General features: G+C 41.3%; 1 protein-coding gene across 4 annotated transcripts; it reads left to right on the top strand.

Annotated features, from left to right (window-relative positions):
- The first annotated feature begins 2,340 nt into the window (after positions 1–2,340).
- On the top strand, positions 2,341–14,222 carry ARPP19 (cAMP regulated phosphoprotein 19). Of its 4 annotated transcripts, none has more exons than XM_005521483.3 (3): positions 2,341–2,543; positions 7,262–7,384; positions 10,710–14,222. In XM_005521483.3, exons 1-3 carry the CDS (start codon positions 2,499–2,501, stop codon positions 10,878–10,880), a joined length of 339 nt encoding a protein of 112 aa, XP_005521540.1. In that variant the 5' UTR covers positions 2,341–2,498; the 3' UTR covers positions 10,881–14,222. The 4 variants fall into 4 exon arrangements, with proteins under 4 accessions (XP_005521540.1, XP_087919286.1, XP_087919287.1 ...); XM_088063160.1 differs by lacking the exon at positions 2,341–2,543 and adding an exon at positions 4,783–4,906; XM_088063161.1 differs by lacking the exon at positions 2,341–2,543 and adding an exon at positions 4,932–5,101.
- The last annotated feature ends 2,549 nt before the right edge of the window (positions 14,223–16,771 follow it).

Raw genomic sequence — 16,771 nt, 5'->3', positions numbered from 1 at the left:
ATATGCTGTTTTTCAGTATCAGGAACTGTCAACTTGTGTTCATCTTATTACCCAGTAAAAGAGACATCCTACCTGCTTGATCCCAAAATGGTAGCTCTCCTTACTGAACTTTATTCTCTTACTACCCAAGATTTTCTATGCTGAACACAGCATTGCTGTTTGAAGAACTGATAGCAAGTTTCCAACAAACTTGCATCCACCACATTAAAGTTTCATCTAATTAAGTTTCCCTAATTTGCATGGGAAAGTGTCAGAAGCCTTATTAATGCCAGAAGGCATCTGGAACTTAAGCCACCTTCACCCACTTCTCCACATGGTCTATTTCCTTTTTCTTAAAGGAAAGATGATTGTGTGAAACCCTTGTTCTTAACTGTGAATTCCTGCCTAGCTACTCAGTTTCTTTTCAGTGCTTATTTTAGATAATTTTTCAAGTCATTATTGACAGCCTAATTATATAGCTTGTATTCTGTCCTCCTCATACTCCTATTCAAATTCAGGAAAAGTGACTCCTGGAAACCTATTCATTTTTAACAGGTTCCTATATGAATCACTAGTAATTAACTGGAGATTGCTTCTGTCATTCTCTAATCTATTGATATTTTTTCATCCAAGTTGAAAATATTTACCAGAACTAATTAAAGTAACCTGTAAACCAGTCTTTCTTTATTCCAGCTAGAGGCTATACTTTGTCACACTGTTTACCTTGACCATGCAAGATTGAACAAAAATAAACATTGAACACTTTAGTCTTTAAAAGTTTTGTTCAGTAATATTTTGGTACCCCCTCATCTTCATGATCTGCTTTAGATACACATTCTTAAAAACTGACCTAGTTTCAGTGGGCTTTCTTGTATTTGAGGCCATTGAAGAACCACTTTTCCTGAGGTTCTGAATTTATTTCCCATCTTTCCTCTGCATTATGTTCCCTTAAAGAAATAAGGATTATTCATTAAGCATTAAGGAACTGCTGAATCCTTGAAACTGTTTTCTCTCACATTAATTTCCTATGAGTTTTGAAAGAAATTCCTGAAGTTTGCATTCTTGTCTGCTGTCACTGCTTTGTTCTTCTTCCTTTTAGAATCTATGAACTTCATCCTTTTTATGATAATTTTTCTATGTTGCTGGTTTTCACACTTTCAGACCATTTCTCCCTGATTTTGCCAGAAGCAAATGTGGCACACCCACCAGTATCATGTCTTTTTTCATCATTAGGAAAGAACCCACTGGTGTTATGATTATTTTTCTGTGCAATCTGCCCGGCTGTATCCCTTTCTGAATGAGGGATATGCACATTCCTTGGGTTCCCCACAGCATTCGTGATCCTGGTCTCTGGCTGAATCTCCCAGGTGCACAAAAAACCTCTTCCAGCAACTGGCTTGTGGTGCGTTTAGTACAATTCAGCTGTGACAAAATCACTGACAGCTTCAGCTTTCACAGACCTTTCTGACCTGCCTGACCATAATCGCACAAAGCCTGTCCCGGCCAATCCCTCCTGAGCTGTGCTAAGTACAATCCATACCTTGCTGTTCACATAATCCATTTATTTAGGGACCCCTAAAGATTTATTAATGGTGGGCTATTTAAACCCCTTATGTATGCTCTTCAAGAGAGTCCACAGAAGGTTATTTTTCAGCCAAGAGCCAGACAGTGAAAAGTAGATGGGGAAGGAATAAAATGCTTTATGTGATTTGATACTATGCTGTCAAGAAGTTCCAATGGACTGAGCCTTCGTATCTGTTAGCGGCTGTCTGGGATTCCTGAGATCCTCGAGTAATGCTGCTGAGGACTTAGCTCCTTATACTTTGATCACTGAAGGTGGCCAAAAGAACTAACTTAAGCCGAGCAGTAGAGGTTTTTTTCCCCTTTACCCAGATGCTGGGCAGGGGAAGCCATGGAGGGTGGATGAGCCGGGGTTAGGGGGCTGTGGTGAGGGGAGTGGAGGAAAGGCCTTAAGCCAGGACACGGGAGATTGACATTAGAGACGAGAAGAATTTTCACTGTTCGGGGGAACAGGCTGCCCAGGGAGGCGCTGGAGGCACCGTCCCTGGAGGTGTTTAAGAGACGTCTGGCTCTGGCGTCGGGCGACGTGGTTTAGTGGTTACACTGACGCCTGTGCGGGTGCACTGAACCACACAGAACGTCTCTTCCGACCCCGATGTTTCTGTAATTCTGTAATTCCAACGGGCGGGGCACCGGAGCGTGCGGCCTCTGAGTGCCGCCCCCGAACCCGGGTCTCGAACCCGCGGCCCCGGACGTGACGCGCGGGGGGCAGACGGGTCCCACCCCCGCTCCCCAGCCCGCGCGCGCGGGGGCCGTGGCGGAGGAAGTCTGGGCCCGCCGACGCTCCGTCGCGTGCGCCGCCGCCATCTTGTGCGGGAGGAGGCGGCAGCAGCAGCAGCAGCAGCGCGGAGGAGCCGCGGCCGCGCCTCCCGCCCGCCTCCTTCCCTCCTTCCCTGCTTCCCTCCTTCCCGGCCCCGCCGTCCCGCTGCCGCGGCGCCATGTCTGCCGAGAGCCCCGAGCCCGCCTCGGCCGAGGAGCAGAAGGTGGGTGGCCGGGCCGAGGAGCACAAGAAGCCCCGCGAGGCTTCTCCCGCCTCCATCGGCGCGGCCGGGCCTCTCCCTCCCTCAGCCCAGGAAGCCCCGCGGGCCGCAGCGTCTCCCGGGCCCGGCCGCCCCTCAGAGCACCGCCTGCCCCGGGCTGTCCGAGCGCAGCAGGGCCGGGCGGCGTCCCCCGGGCAGGACGGGCCCCGCCGCCCGCGGCCGTGTGGGGCTGGAGGAGCCGCAGCACCGTGATGGCTCGGGAGCGGCTGTTCCCTGGCCGATCGGCCGTGTGCGCCGGCCTGGCCGGGCCCATGGCGCTCCCTCGCTCGTTCTCCGGCCTCGGCCCCGCTCCCTGCGGGTGCTCCGCGGGCCGCGCCGTCCTGCGCTGTGGGCTTCGGCTCACGATCACAGCGGCGGGATGGACACCAGCCATAATCCGCAGGCTAAACGTTTGTTTCACTTCTAAAAAATGTTCAGCTTTTAATGTAATCAATTCAGGAGCAGAAATATCCAAAGAAAAACGACCGTGACCTGTGCTAGTTACGGCTTTTAGAAAGAATAACTGGGTTATCTTGTGGTGTCCCTCTTATGTCATCTTTATAGCTAACAATTGTATCATTTCTCAAGTGGGATTTGGTTTCGTAGATGGCTGTGCTGTGACTTTAAGAAGCCGTTTGTTTTTTAGTCTTGTCATTGCTCTGGGAGCCCGGTTGCAATCCCCGCGGCTATGATCCGGAGAAGTTATGAAACACAAGTACTGCTTTGAAGGACGCTAAAAGGAAAAGCTTAATCTACCTCAACTGTTAAGTTTTTGTTTAATTTACAATTTGTGATGTGAGTCGTAGAAGTAGAGCTTTTGGGCTTAATACGGAATTATACCTTCTCAATAGGTGCAGTAATCAGAACCAGCTTCTTGTCAGGTCTAATCTGCCTTAAATAGGTGTGTTCTGCAGCGTGACTTAACGTTCATGCTAGGTAGGCTGCTGAAGGGATCCTGTTCCTGTTCAAAGCCTATAAAAATAAGTCCCTGGCCTATGCAGCACTCCTAGAATAGCTCTGTAATAAGAGCGTAGTTAAACATGTGGCAGCAAGTTTATTGTAATGCCTTCTAGAGTGTTCTGATGAAGTCAGGAGATTGGGGCTAATTTTCCTAACGAACTTTCGGACTGAAGTCTTGAAATGTCATGCTTATGTACTCTTAGAGAAATTGCCCTTTATTTAAGAGATGAGAGGTCCTTGCTGCTCTCCTAATTTAGTTTTATTCTGGTAAAGTGTTCAAGAAAAATTATATAACATCAATAAAATAAAACTTTGCTCTCTGTGAGATTATGTCCTGGTCTGATACTGTGATATCAGTGCCGTTATGACATTGCAATATTAACCTCCACTGAAACTATTGGTCTGGGTAGGCAAAACTGAACACTCGGTTAACTCTTAGCTCTGAAACACTTACATAAACAACCCATTTTGCAGTACTTACATGCATGCTTAAAAAAGATGGCGCCCCTAAATGAACTTTGAGGCAGTGTTTTCACGATCAGAGCTTTTTTCTAAACTTTCTGACATGCTGTAAGAAGCTTGTGCTGAGCAAGAAATGTTTTTAACTACAGTGATACAAACTGAAAATCTGCCAAAGACCAGTGTTTCCTTTTCTCAGTGTGAAAACTCAGGACACTGGCAGGGAGAAGTTCAGAAACAAAGAAACTTCGGACATAGAACATATATTTGATTGACTCTTTTTGCCTTAAAAGCCTGTATTTTTCAGGAAGCTCTTAGAGGTGCTGCATTTTATTGCTGAAGTGGCTTTTGCCACATCAGTTTGCTGTAGGGTTGTGCTGTTGCCATGTTTTTCCCGTTTTCTCCTTTGCATTTTGTCTGATGTCTTCTGCTAAAGATGAGCAATTCATAGCAGAGTTTTAAAAGGCTGATGGCTCTTCTTTTTAGTAATTCAGGTCAGTTATCCAGTAGATACAGAACCTGATGCTGCTAGAACCTCTGCAAAGGTTAAAAGCAAAAGCTGTCTTTAAGTGAGTTAGGTAACTACTGCCTTCCTGGTAGATCATTTTAATGACTTCATGAGCTGTGTCAGATTCCTGTGGAGTACTAAAATTATAACTTTTGTGTGGTTGTCACTTGGAAGAGGAGCGTGGTATGTCTTGATTTCTGCCCACTCCCCAGTCATTTGTTAGTCACTTGGTTGTTGCTTCTGTAATTCAAGGGAGAATGTTCTGAATGTAGGAGTGGCTTGGACTAAAGTCTTCGGGGCTCAGCAGCACATCTCTGAGAGTGCTCAGTACCATCTAGTCCTCAGAAGAATATAAGATCAGGACGTGCAGGCAGTGATCTTCCCAAGAAAACTCTCCGAGGTCTCAGCAATTTGGTTTAAAGGGCTTCTGAGCTGCAAATGAACACATCGAATTGCTTTCTGAATCTAAATTCTTGGCACCCCCTGTATCCTTCAGAAAGGAGTTCTGCAGCTTAACTGTATTTTACGTGAAGAACTGTTGTCTTAAGTATTTTTTGAACTTGCCATCAGCTGGTTTTGTTTTACACCCCAAGTCGTGGTATTGAAATTCTATAATTTGTGTTCTGTGGCGTTTTGAGTCTTAGTTCTTGTTGGTCATCAAGAAGCGGCCGTGCTCTGTATCCTTTTGAGCTGCATTGATGCTTAACACGGTGTTTTTGTTTGGATTGCCTGCTGTGCCGTAATTTGTCAGCCCTGTGAGTTTGCATAAATGTCTTCTTTGATGCACCGTGAATACGTATTTATATAAGCTATTTATTGTTGGTCCTCTTGTCTTAAAAAATATGTCCTTTTGGCTTTTAGTGGCAAAATATGCCCCCTCAAATACTTTGTGTGTTGGCTTAACAGTGAGTACCTGGTGATTCAGCATTAGATGTTCAAAGTGTTGAGCTGAAAGGATTACTTTTGAGCAAATCCCATCCGTGCTGGCATTCTGATGAACCACAATAGGGAGAGCAGCTGCTGTGTGATATTTGTAACGCATGAGAACCTTGGGCTTGGCTAGTGTGATATTGCCTAGTGAGAAATGGTATAGTCCTGTGTTCAGTAGTGTCAGGGAAACTTTGCCCTTTAGTCCTGTTTGGATTTTGCGTTGTATTGCCTAGCTGCATTTTCATCTAATAAAAAGCATTGGTTCCTGTTATCACGGAAGGTTCTTTTTAATTGTTATGAGAGTTTCTTTTTTCACCTTGGGAGAACTGTTAATTCAGTTTCCTGTTGTATTGTGCAAAGATGTCCTTGAGGTGTTTTGGTCAAATGGAGCAACTAGATAATGTTATATTATAAATCTGTTAAAAACTTTGTTTCTGAGGCATCTTACCAGAAAGATGTTGAATCTTACACAACCTGGAACGGTTTATAAGATATAGAGAAGAGCACCTAGGGATAGGCGAGTGGGGTGGTGGCTCTTGTTCTTTGGCTTCAGTAGCTCCCTGTGCTCCTGTCCTCCCTGCTGCTGTATTAACATACCTGTTTGTGCAGCTGCTCATCCAGGCTGTGGAAACTGATCCAAACGAAACAGGCCAACAAGGGGAGAAGAAAAAACCAAAAAATTATAAATAGTTATTTTTCTGTTGAATGAGTTTCTGTAAATCCTAGCTGGGGAGTACAGGCAGTGCAAAGGATGGTGACAGGCATGGTAAAGATTACGAAGGGGCTCCCTAAGCAGCTCTAAGTGGACATGAAATCTTAGTCATAGATGAATGGACTAGAAAGTTATAGACCCTCCTGATTTCAATGGCAATTCTTACCTCCTGCCTGAAAGTCTTGCTTTGACTTCAGGTGATAATAATAACTCTGTGCTGCAGCACTCAGTGCAAATCATTATGTATTTTCTTTGAACTAGGAATTGTTTTCATTAAAAAAAAAAAAAAAGGCTGTGGCCAAATACTGGAAAAAACAAACCAAGAATTTTGAATGAAAGATATTTTAGAAACGATCCAGTAGAATAAATTGTACTTCATACATCAAATTGCTATGTGGACATGGAACAGATGAGTGTGAAGTAGAGGCCAGTGAACAAATTGCAGTTTTGCCACATGAATATCTCTAAATTATTATTTTGAGATCCATGTTTTACAGTATATTCATAAAATAGGCATTTTATTTTACACAAATGCACTACCCAACTGTCTTTATCCTCATAATTTCAAGATAATTATAGACGTATAGAGAAACACAGTATTGCTATTAATGTAACAGCAGGCATGTTTTTGAGACTGTTTCACAGTGAATATCAACACATTAGGGCTGGAGCAGCCATACGGATCAGAGTGGCAGTGGAAGTGCAATCTGCCTATGCAACTAAATGATGAAATGGGCATTTGGAAAAAAATCCTGTGGTTCTTGCTCACTATTCCATATTTGTTCTTAGTGGACCCCTTGTTTTGACCAAAATAAGAAGAGTTTTGTTTGAGTCTTTTCTTTTTTTTTCAAGGTTGAATAATTCAAATTGCTTTTTTTTGAGAGGGAAGTGCGCAATCTTCAGTATCTCCAGGAAAGGTGTCTAAAATGGGAGGCTGAACTCCTACGGTTGCTGTCAGCATTTGAGAAAGAATGTATGAAAATGTCTAATCAGATAATTGTTATGCTCACTTGGTAGCAGCAATGGGCGTGTGGGTGTATCACCTGCAAAGCTGTTCGGCATAAATATACATTGTTGTATGTTTCACTTACAGTATCGCTCACTGTCTTTCAGGAGATGGAGGATAAGGTGTTAAGTCCAGAAAAAGCTGAAGAAGCAAAATTGAAAGCAAGATACCCTCATCTGGGCCAGAAGCCAGGAGGCTCAGACTTCTTGAGGAAGAGGCTTCAAAAAGGAGTAAGTTCTTTATTACCAACAGGGTATAGACAAAAAAATCCAAAATTCCTGTATCTGCGATTTTTTTTTCCTACTCCACAGGCCTTTGCATGGTGAAAGAGTCCTAAGAATCTTAAATTTTGAGAAAGTATGAGGAAGAGAAATTTGTCTCTGCAAAACAAATGCCAGGTTGGCAGGATAGCTCTTTACAGCATCCGTGGCTCAACCACACTTGCTATAAAAAATTAAATTTAGAAGCTGCAGTGATAGACTTGAAAAAAACATTACAGTAAACACCAAAGAGTAGAAACTCATCCTTGTTTTGTGTGATTTTATCCTGCCCATTCTCATGCCTCCAAAATTGTTGTCCACTCCTTTTATCCATGTTTCTAGCACATGAAGTTTGGTGTCTGCTTTTAGACCAGGCATCATCTGACATTAGTGGTTTTATGAATGGTTGTATAATTCTGGATGTACCCTCAGACCCAAGATAATGATAGAAGAATGAAGAGTGAGTTAATATTTCAGTGTTGTTCCACATCTAACCAGTGTCTCTTATTTTCTTAGCTATTTGACTGGGAGATTTTTAGTTTAATTATTCATAGAGTGATTATGTAATGCTTTTCAGGCATGCTAGGACTGTGTTCTTGGAATAACCCTAGTTGTCACTGCTTCATTGCTTTCATTGCTGTCACACCGTTGTGGGGTTTTTTTACCATTGTCTAGGCCCTTTCAGTACACACAATGATTCCAAGTATAAATCCATCGCAAACCAGCTGGTGGACTTCAGTGATGATCTAATGCTGTACTGTCTGGTAGCATCCCTTGGGAATTGTTACTGTTGGCAGGTTTTTTGGATAATCTTTGTCTCCTAAGTTGGAAGATATGAAGCAGAGGTAATGGCTGCTGGGCCTGGGCAGGTGGTAGATGAAGTGACTCCCTCTGAGTTATGCTGCATGGGCAGGGGCAGCCTAAATGAGATTTCACTGGGTTCAGGGTTTGTGTAGACACAGAAGGGAGTGGTAAGTTTGTATTGTGATGATATCTCAGGAAAACAGGCCAGCATTCACTCAGTAAGGAGTGATAGCCATAAAGGAATTAAGACTGCTTGCACTTTGTGCAAATGTGAGAGAATCTCACCACCAGCAATAACAGCCTGTACAATATCTTCATCTTAATTATACACTATTGAATGCAAAGGCTCTTGCAGCGTGTACTTTCAGATTTGAGCACAGACATATCCATGGCCATCTTAATTGACTTTTGCGACTTTGATGAAAGATGGCATAAACTTGTGGATTCCAATTCATAATAGGCCTCCTGCAGTTCCTGATGTGATGATAATAACTTTATTCCATGTATTTTTTATTATTTTGATTTAGTGTGCTCAATGTCTTAAATGAGGAGGCTTTTTCATTTGTGGTGTGCTTTAGGCTGCCTGCACTGCTGAGAGTTAAAACAGAGGAGGATAGTGTGTGTGCTTTCAGATACTGTTTCTGACAGGAAGACACCTGGACAGACGTGGTTGGTTTTAACAGGGATAATCAAATATAGGCCATCTGTGAGAAGCTAGAATAAGCTAGGAAAATACAGGAATAACTTAAAGGAAGAAATAGATTTATATCCTAAAGCATGAGAGATGGTGGGTTTTCTCAGATATTCTTCTGTGGTCAGCTGTCGCCCAGATCATCTTCAGTTTGCCAACCAGGACATGCCAATTCATATTTGCTGTCCAGATATGTTCTGCATTTGATGGACACACCATTACTAGCACGCTTTCTCATGAGAACGGTACTACATTATGGAATTCTGTTTGGAACTCTTAGATGGACAGAAAGATTTCTGCTATCAGCTGTATCACATCTAAAGATCAAATGGTTCTGTTATTACCTAGTTGCTGTTTAGAAGTTTCTTTTGATTGCTTCAGTTTTAAAAGGCAAAATGGGATAGCCTTTTTCCAAATCAAATTATGTTCTACCTTGAGGTCTACTACCAGAGGTAGTGCTAGAACACTGTGATGTAAATAGGGATTACACCTTCAAAAGGATTGAACCGGGAAGGTTTATAGATAAAACCTCATCAGATGTGCAATGGACTATGGGAGAAATAGATCTGTTAACTTCAGGGCTCTGGCGGGGAACATTTAAAGCTGCTTCTAGGAGGTCTTGTCTGAACATCCTCCTCCACCTTTGGTAAAGGCCTGTTAAATCAGGTGTTCAGTTACTTCTGTCCAGCAACTGCTGCAGCTGAGCATTTTGCAGCTGGTTAGTACTAATGGAGAATAAAGGCTGTGGTGGCGATGTGCTGCCTGGAAGCACTTAGGTTGTGATGGCTGCTGTTCAGCTGACTGAGGACTAAGCCTGCACAAATCTAACTGAGTGGTCTACTCTTCAGAGATGGCTGTGATTGTAAGCAGTAATTAGTGGTGTTCATCATTAATCTAATTTTTTTTCCTCCTATGAAATCTGTTCAAAATCATGGGTTATAGGTATCTTAGTGGTAGACCTCATGGTAAGATGTAAAAACAACGCAACTTTTCCTGCAAAATGTGTTAGTGAACAGACTTGATGCAGTCTCCTGCATCAGTGAGCATCCATGCAGAGCTTGGATGAAATTTCATGCCTTGTCTTACCATGATGTGGATAAATAACAGTCATTTGGCTTTGACCTGCATAGAGAACTTAATATTTTGAGAAATCTGGCTACTCTTAAAAATAATGCTAATGAAAACTTGTTGGTATATTAAGAAACACTGTTTTTCAACTGGAAATTTAAAACTTAATTTACTTTTGTAGTCAGAAAAAAAATGGAATGGGGAATAATAATTTCTTTGACATAGTGCTTTTCAGAAGGACTGTACAGTAGATTTGACTTCACTAAATAATTGGTTTGGGAACTTTAGGGATTGCAGTTTCACTCTTTTAATGTGTGCAGAGAAGAGGTTTTCTTGTTTGCACACACTTTCATGCTGCTTTGATCTCTGGTGTGATAGACCAGGCTCTGTTCTCCAGCTTTAATTTGTGCATAGTTTGTTTATTGTTTGTAGCAGAACTTGTTCACTGCAACAAAATTTGCAAACCCCAAGGTTTCAGTTGTGGGAGATGACCTTTTGGGAAAACCAGGGCAAAAATAATGTTTAGATTCTTGTTTACAATGATGTTAGGAGTTCAGCTGTCTGTGCTTACTAGTCTTGATAAGGCCTTTTTTTAGTCAACATAGAGGTACTTTGATAAATCACAGAGATTTTACAACTTCTTAAAATAAAAAATGTCTGTTTAACAATGTAATTCCGTGTATACATCTGATAGGATCTCTGAGTTTTAAATATATGTGTTTTGTCTTCTAGCAAAAATACTTTGATTCTGGTGATTACAACATGGCTAAAGCAAAGATGAAGAATAAGCAACTGCCTACTGCAGCTCCTGACAAGACAGAAGTCACTGGTGACCATATTCCTACTCCACAGGATCTTCCACAGCGGAAACCATCTCTTGTTGCTAGCAAGCTGGCTGGCTGACGAGAACAGCTGAACTGCATGATTATTCTCATTCCTGTTATTTCTCCTTAATAGTTATTTCTCACCCTCACATCCCCCTTTTTCTTTCTTACACTAAGTCATGAGACTGACAGCTTTGCAGGTAGCGATAGCGTGTGCTGCTATTGTAAGGGAATACTGTTAAGAGTAAAACGTAGTATTTGGACTAGTTGAGAACAATGCACTGATTAAAAAGGACAAGTTTGGTTAGAGCAATGTAATCTACTTGAAAATGTACATATTGCCCATTTCCTAGTGTAGGACTGGTTCCAGCAAGTGACATCGCAAGTTTTACAACTTCTAATGTTTCTGCTTTTGTTATTTCATCTTAATTACAGCATATTTGTATTTAATATAACCTCCAGTTGTGTTGGGTTTTTCTTCCGTGTTTGGATTTGTTGTCTAAAATAGAGGTTTAGACCACAAGTTGCTAGATGGTAAAGCATGTATAAAAACAAAGACAGGGCTCTGATTGAATTTTGTTTCTGCTTTTGAACTTGAACGGCCTTAAACCTGTTTCAGCTTTAACAATAGAGTTTTTACTTGGGCAATATTTGCCCATTCTGGTGTAACTCTTGTGAACCTAGTGCTTATTGACAACTGCCTGTTGAAGCTGATATTCTTTTCAGTTCCGTAGCTTAGGACACACTTTTGTTGAAGATGTGGATGAAGTGTGCATGTGCATAGACTGTTGAATTCACTCTTGTGCCATTTTTTGTAAATACAATAGTTTTGCACAACCTTTTGCAAACGTCTATTCGTTTTACGTTTTAAAAAGCAGATAATGTGCCAATCAAAGCACAAGTGATTCTGTACCTTTTAAAGTCTTGTCCTGAAACTAAGAGCCCAGAATCTTGCTACTGAAAGTAAAAATTGTATACCTGAAATTCGTGAAACACATTTACACTCGACTCAACCTTATGCTTTTGCAGTTGTATATTTTGTTTCACAACAATATCCAGCGTTCAAGTATAAATTTGGAATTTGTACCTATATTTGAAGGCAAGTGCCCTTTCTGTTCAGCAGTTGTTTAAGCTTTTAAAGCAGAAATGCTCTGTCTGTTAGCATGGAATATGGCTAAGTGTACTGCTCTAGAGAGTTCCCTGTGTGGCAAACACCGAATCTAGGCTCACTAACGCTTGATGTGCAGTTGTCTTTGGGCTATTTTAGACTTCTGGAAGCAGAAGGATATCTCTTTTTCTTTCTTGGACTCCTGAAGAGGTAGTAAATTATTTCCTTTTCTTTGTTGTACAGCAGCTCCTCATTGGGTTTGTGGAAGCTAGTATCTGGTAAGGTATTTCTGTAATGACTTACTGAGAAATAGGTAATTTTCATATTAGAAAATAGGAATGAACTCCAGTTCATGCTTATGATGAAGGTTGTAAGTACTAGATAGACAAAATACATAGTTTATATTAGTCAGGTGAATTGATGCATTTAAAATGCTTAGTTCATGTTAGTTCAATGAAATCAGAATATTGAAAGTGGAGTATGATCCATAATATAATTTATTTTCATTTAGGTACTCACAGCCTTCACAGTCTTTGGGAGAACAAGAAACTCTTTAAAAAGATCAGTTTACTGAATGTCGTTTTCTTTAAAAAGTAGTTTGGAAACAGCCTTTTAGAAACAAAGCACTGATGTGAGTATTATAGGAGAGAACACTTAAAGATGCATGTTTTTAGAAGCTTGTACTTTGTGCTGACGTATTCAGAAAGGTCTTGGGGTATAAAAAGACTGCGAGTCAAAACCAATGCTGGCCCATATTTTCAGCAGTGCTCTCTTCTAGAGGCAAACAAAATGGTCAAGAGAAAATTGAATAGTCTTTATTTGGTCCTGTTTTGATCAGAACATATGGTGTCTAATGTTTTTGTTTCAGAGAAGCAATTCCAGAGAATTTCAAAATTGCTAACCTGATTCTTTTCAAGTCTGTATAGCCCTTTTTCAGTAGTGCGATGGGCTTTGTCAAGCCTGTCCTTATTCCTTATCCGCCACTAGTATTACAAATAATTTGTGGTTTTTGCAGAACAGTTTGAAGAAATGGACCTACTTGACTTCTTTAAGTAAATAGGCCGGAAGAATAACAAGGAAACTGGAAATACTGAAGCAAGGTGCTTTTTATAAATGTTTGTTCTAATGTGAAAATCCCTCTTTATTTTTCTATGTATAAATGAAATTGAAACTTAATGATAGGATTGGGCCTGAAACAAATGTTGAACAGCTTAAGGTGACTTGCTCTGTATTGTCTGGTGCCACTATTCTGTAGCTCCCCTAAGGTGAGTTCTCTTGATGTTTGGGAAGGTTTAAAAAGATAGCCATTTAAATTGAAACATTCCACTCAGCTACAACTCAGCTTGTCCTGCTGGTTGGACAACACAAGCTCTTCCGATGCTCACTCAGTGACTTGCAGTTCCTAAGATTAGTACAAATTCAGCTATGAATATATTATCCATGTGTATATTTGAAGTACTGTAATACTAACTAGGTCAGTGACTGATTATGAGCCTTCACATCTGACAGACCTCAGCAGCAGGCACAGCTATTTTGATTCTATACACTGTATAAAACTTAAGTCCAGTAGTCACTTAACAGTAAATGGAACATGTCTGCAGATTGATGCTTACTTTCAGCTTACTCCAGCAAGATAACTCAGCTATCCAAACTGATGTACATAATGTATTATATGAGTTTTACCATTTGATAATTGCCTTTTTCAAAGAAAACCTGTCCACACTGTAGACTGGCAGTCCCTTTCATATCTTGCCTTTAAAGATAGACAGCATTTAGTTGTTAGAGTAGTACTCATGTAGGCTTGTAATAGCAGATAGCACCAACATTTTATTTGAGATAGTTAAGTGGATTAATTACAACTTCACAGATATGTCCCCAAATCTGTAACACCAAAGGCTTCCCTCTCATTGTTCTTGATGTAGTAGGACAGTGTTTGTGTAAAGGCCACAGGAGTACGTTTTGTTGGACATATTTACACCCAGTCAAGATGTTAAGGTGATAAAAATGTCAATTGTTCTTTACAAACTTACACATTGTATAGTATACAGAATAAATTGATTTACTTAGTTTTTATTGCACCGTGGAGGTTTGTCTCATCTTTACTGTGGTTTCTTAAACAACACTGGATACTTCGGTATTCTCTATGGAAAATTTCTAAACCCTAAGTCTTGCTACTCTGTATCATTAAAAATATGACTGGGCTTTGATTTCTAGTATGTTAGACTACAGAATTACTTTAATGTAATCACATTTATATATATTTCAGTGCTTATTTTTCTATTAAGGCAATTAAAGCTTATTGTTTGAAAACTCCGTAACAGATGATTGTTTGGGTCCCTCGCACTGAGTGAAGGGGATGTCTGGGAACCAGCTTGGTGCAAAGCAGTTTGCATTGCTTTAGACTGTTGGCCTAAGTATGGCAACATTTACAGAAACCACAATGCTGGAAAAAATTCCCACCAAATTCCCAGTCAGCCTGAGGCTTGGGTGCTGGTCTTTGCACAGCTTCCAGATCCAAGGGGTGTTATTTACACAGCTCAGTCCCCAGGGTTATATTAACACTCTGTGTGTACCTGCATGGTACATGACTGTCTCTCTTCCTACATTTCTCTTGCATTACATTTCAGAGTTCTTAACTGTTCCATCAGTACTGGCTGAAACCAGCCCTGTTTGTTTTCTCCAGCTAAAATCTCTAGGCCTGGTCCTTGTGGTGTGAGAATGTGGGCTTGGCAGAGAACTCGCTGCTCGCTCATTGTACAGTGTGACAGCAGAAGAGGAAGTCCTGTGTGAGAAGGGAATTTCTCTGCCACACTTGAAGAGATCATAGATAGGAATGGAACACAGATGTAAGAAAGAAGATAGGACAGATGCTTTGTAACTGCTGAAAAAAAATTGCATAAATTGCATAAAAATTCAATATAAAATTCTGCATGCGGACTGTGTCAGTTGGATCACCTATACATGGTTATTTGGAACACCCTGGGATGTATGCTCTGAAAAAAATGCCATCTTTTCAAAAAGATGATGTGCAAGATAAGAGATTAAGTCTTTTAAAATCTTGCCAGCAAATATTTGATGCAGGAGTTACATCTTAAAGTAGTCGGTCTGGATACGTTACAAACAGATTCCTTGGCAATTTTCAGTGCCCCCAATTCCTGTCCTTAATGGCAGGTTTGAAATCCTGGTTTATGCAAATTGTGTCAAATCATAGCATATTTTGGACTCAGATATCTATTTTTTGCTGTGGCTTATAATTACATTTGGCTCCTGAGCTCCAGCTGTGAATGGCTGAGATCAATGACCCACACTCCTGCAATGAGTGTTTTTGAATTTAGCATAGGTATCCTGAGGAAAGAGTTCAAAATACCGGATATGAAGCATCACCCAGAGGGGAGGTCTAGCTCCTTTCTGAAAACAAAACTGAAATTTCAATTGTTTATAATTCTGTGTTGCACATGGAAGATGACTGGTAGCTTTAGTATAGATCTCTCTGGTTTGCCTTGGCAGACAGATGAAGAGCAGCTATGCAAACTGCTTACCCAACACCCGGCCCCTGGCCTGGACAGCCGTTCCCAGGAACCCGTTCTGGGCTCTTTATAGCGCTGAGAGAATATCCAGTTCTGCTGGGAGTGAGCCCCTGGTGTGGGACAGCAACTGCAATCATGGTTGGTAAGCCTGGACAGACTGGCAGAACATGGCAAGGAATGTCTTTTTTAAATTCTCTTCACATCATTTTGAACTGTCCCAGCAGAATAAAGTGGTTTTTTGATCTCTATTTTGAATTTACTAACCTCAGTTTCCTAGCTGTGAAGGCCATATACCTGCAACTAATACAAACAACTCTGTGTAAGCTACATATTTTCATCTTGGCTATTTTCTCTCTGTGCTTGCTACTTTCTCCATCTCCTTCCGTTTAGATAGCAGCAGTAAAGTCCAGCTAAGCATTTATTGGGAGTGTTTGTTTTGGGAATCAGGATAGTGTTTTCTCTCTGTTACTACATTAATGAGTTATTTCTGACCCATTGCTTCCATGATTCAATTTCTCTGTAAACAGGTTTGTCCGTTTCTTTGGCAGTGCTGAGTTTCAGGGGCAGTGCAGATACTACACACTGAATACACAGCTGTTGGCTAAACAGTTGAATTCTGAGAGGATAAATAGTCAAAAGCACTTTGGTGGAGAGTGTGGCAAACTTACCTATTTCAAACTTGTTTTGTATTTTGGAACACTTGGACTAGTAGGATGATTTCCAAGGTGGAAAAGGAAAACACAGAAAGAGAGTAATAGCTTCAGTTCTGCTGTCTAAAGAACTCTTGCCATAACCTGAGCTGTACAAATCAGTCATTAATAAATCATAAAGGAGTTGGGTGTCATCTTGAGACCTTGCTGGAATATGGACTACACTTTCCATTCCCATTTGACATTGATGTTAAACTTTTCAAAGACGTGTACCTCCGTGTCTTGGTGAGAATGCACTTAATTATTGAAGAAACTGGTTTGGACCCATTTCCCTTCATGCTTTCAGTAATGACAGATGCAATGAAGCTGAAGGAGGCTGTAAACAATTTGAAGGATGGGATTAGAGTTGGAGAGAACAAGAAAGCATGAGAAATACATGCCAAATGCACAATGGGAATAACTGGATGGGTGGTAGGATGGCAGCCAGGCACACAGAGGCTCCAGCAGGCTGTGACACAGATGAAGATCCAGTGAGACGAGGCTTATCTCCCGCCTGCGTTGAGAGAGGACCGGCGCCCGTGAAAGGAAGGGACGGTTCGGTGCGCCTGGTGATGCCCGCCGTGCGGAGCCTCCTCCGCGCCTCGAGCAGGGCACGGGCTGGGGACCAGACAAAATTATAAACATC

The sequence above is a fragment of the Pseudopodoces humilis genome, chromosome 16 (assembly GCF_049639895.1).
Source record: "Pseudopodoces humilis isolate 2021_Gansu_Grassland_sample_001 chromosome 16, ASM4963989v1, whole genome shotgun sequence".
Lineage (NCBI taxonomy): Eukaryota > Metazoa > Chordata > Aves > Passeriformes > Paridae > Pseudopodoces > Pseudopodoces humilis.
Note: the sequence above shows the minus strand (reverse complement) of the source record. Positions and strands in the feature narration are given on the sequence as shown.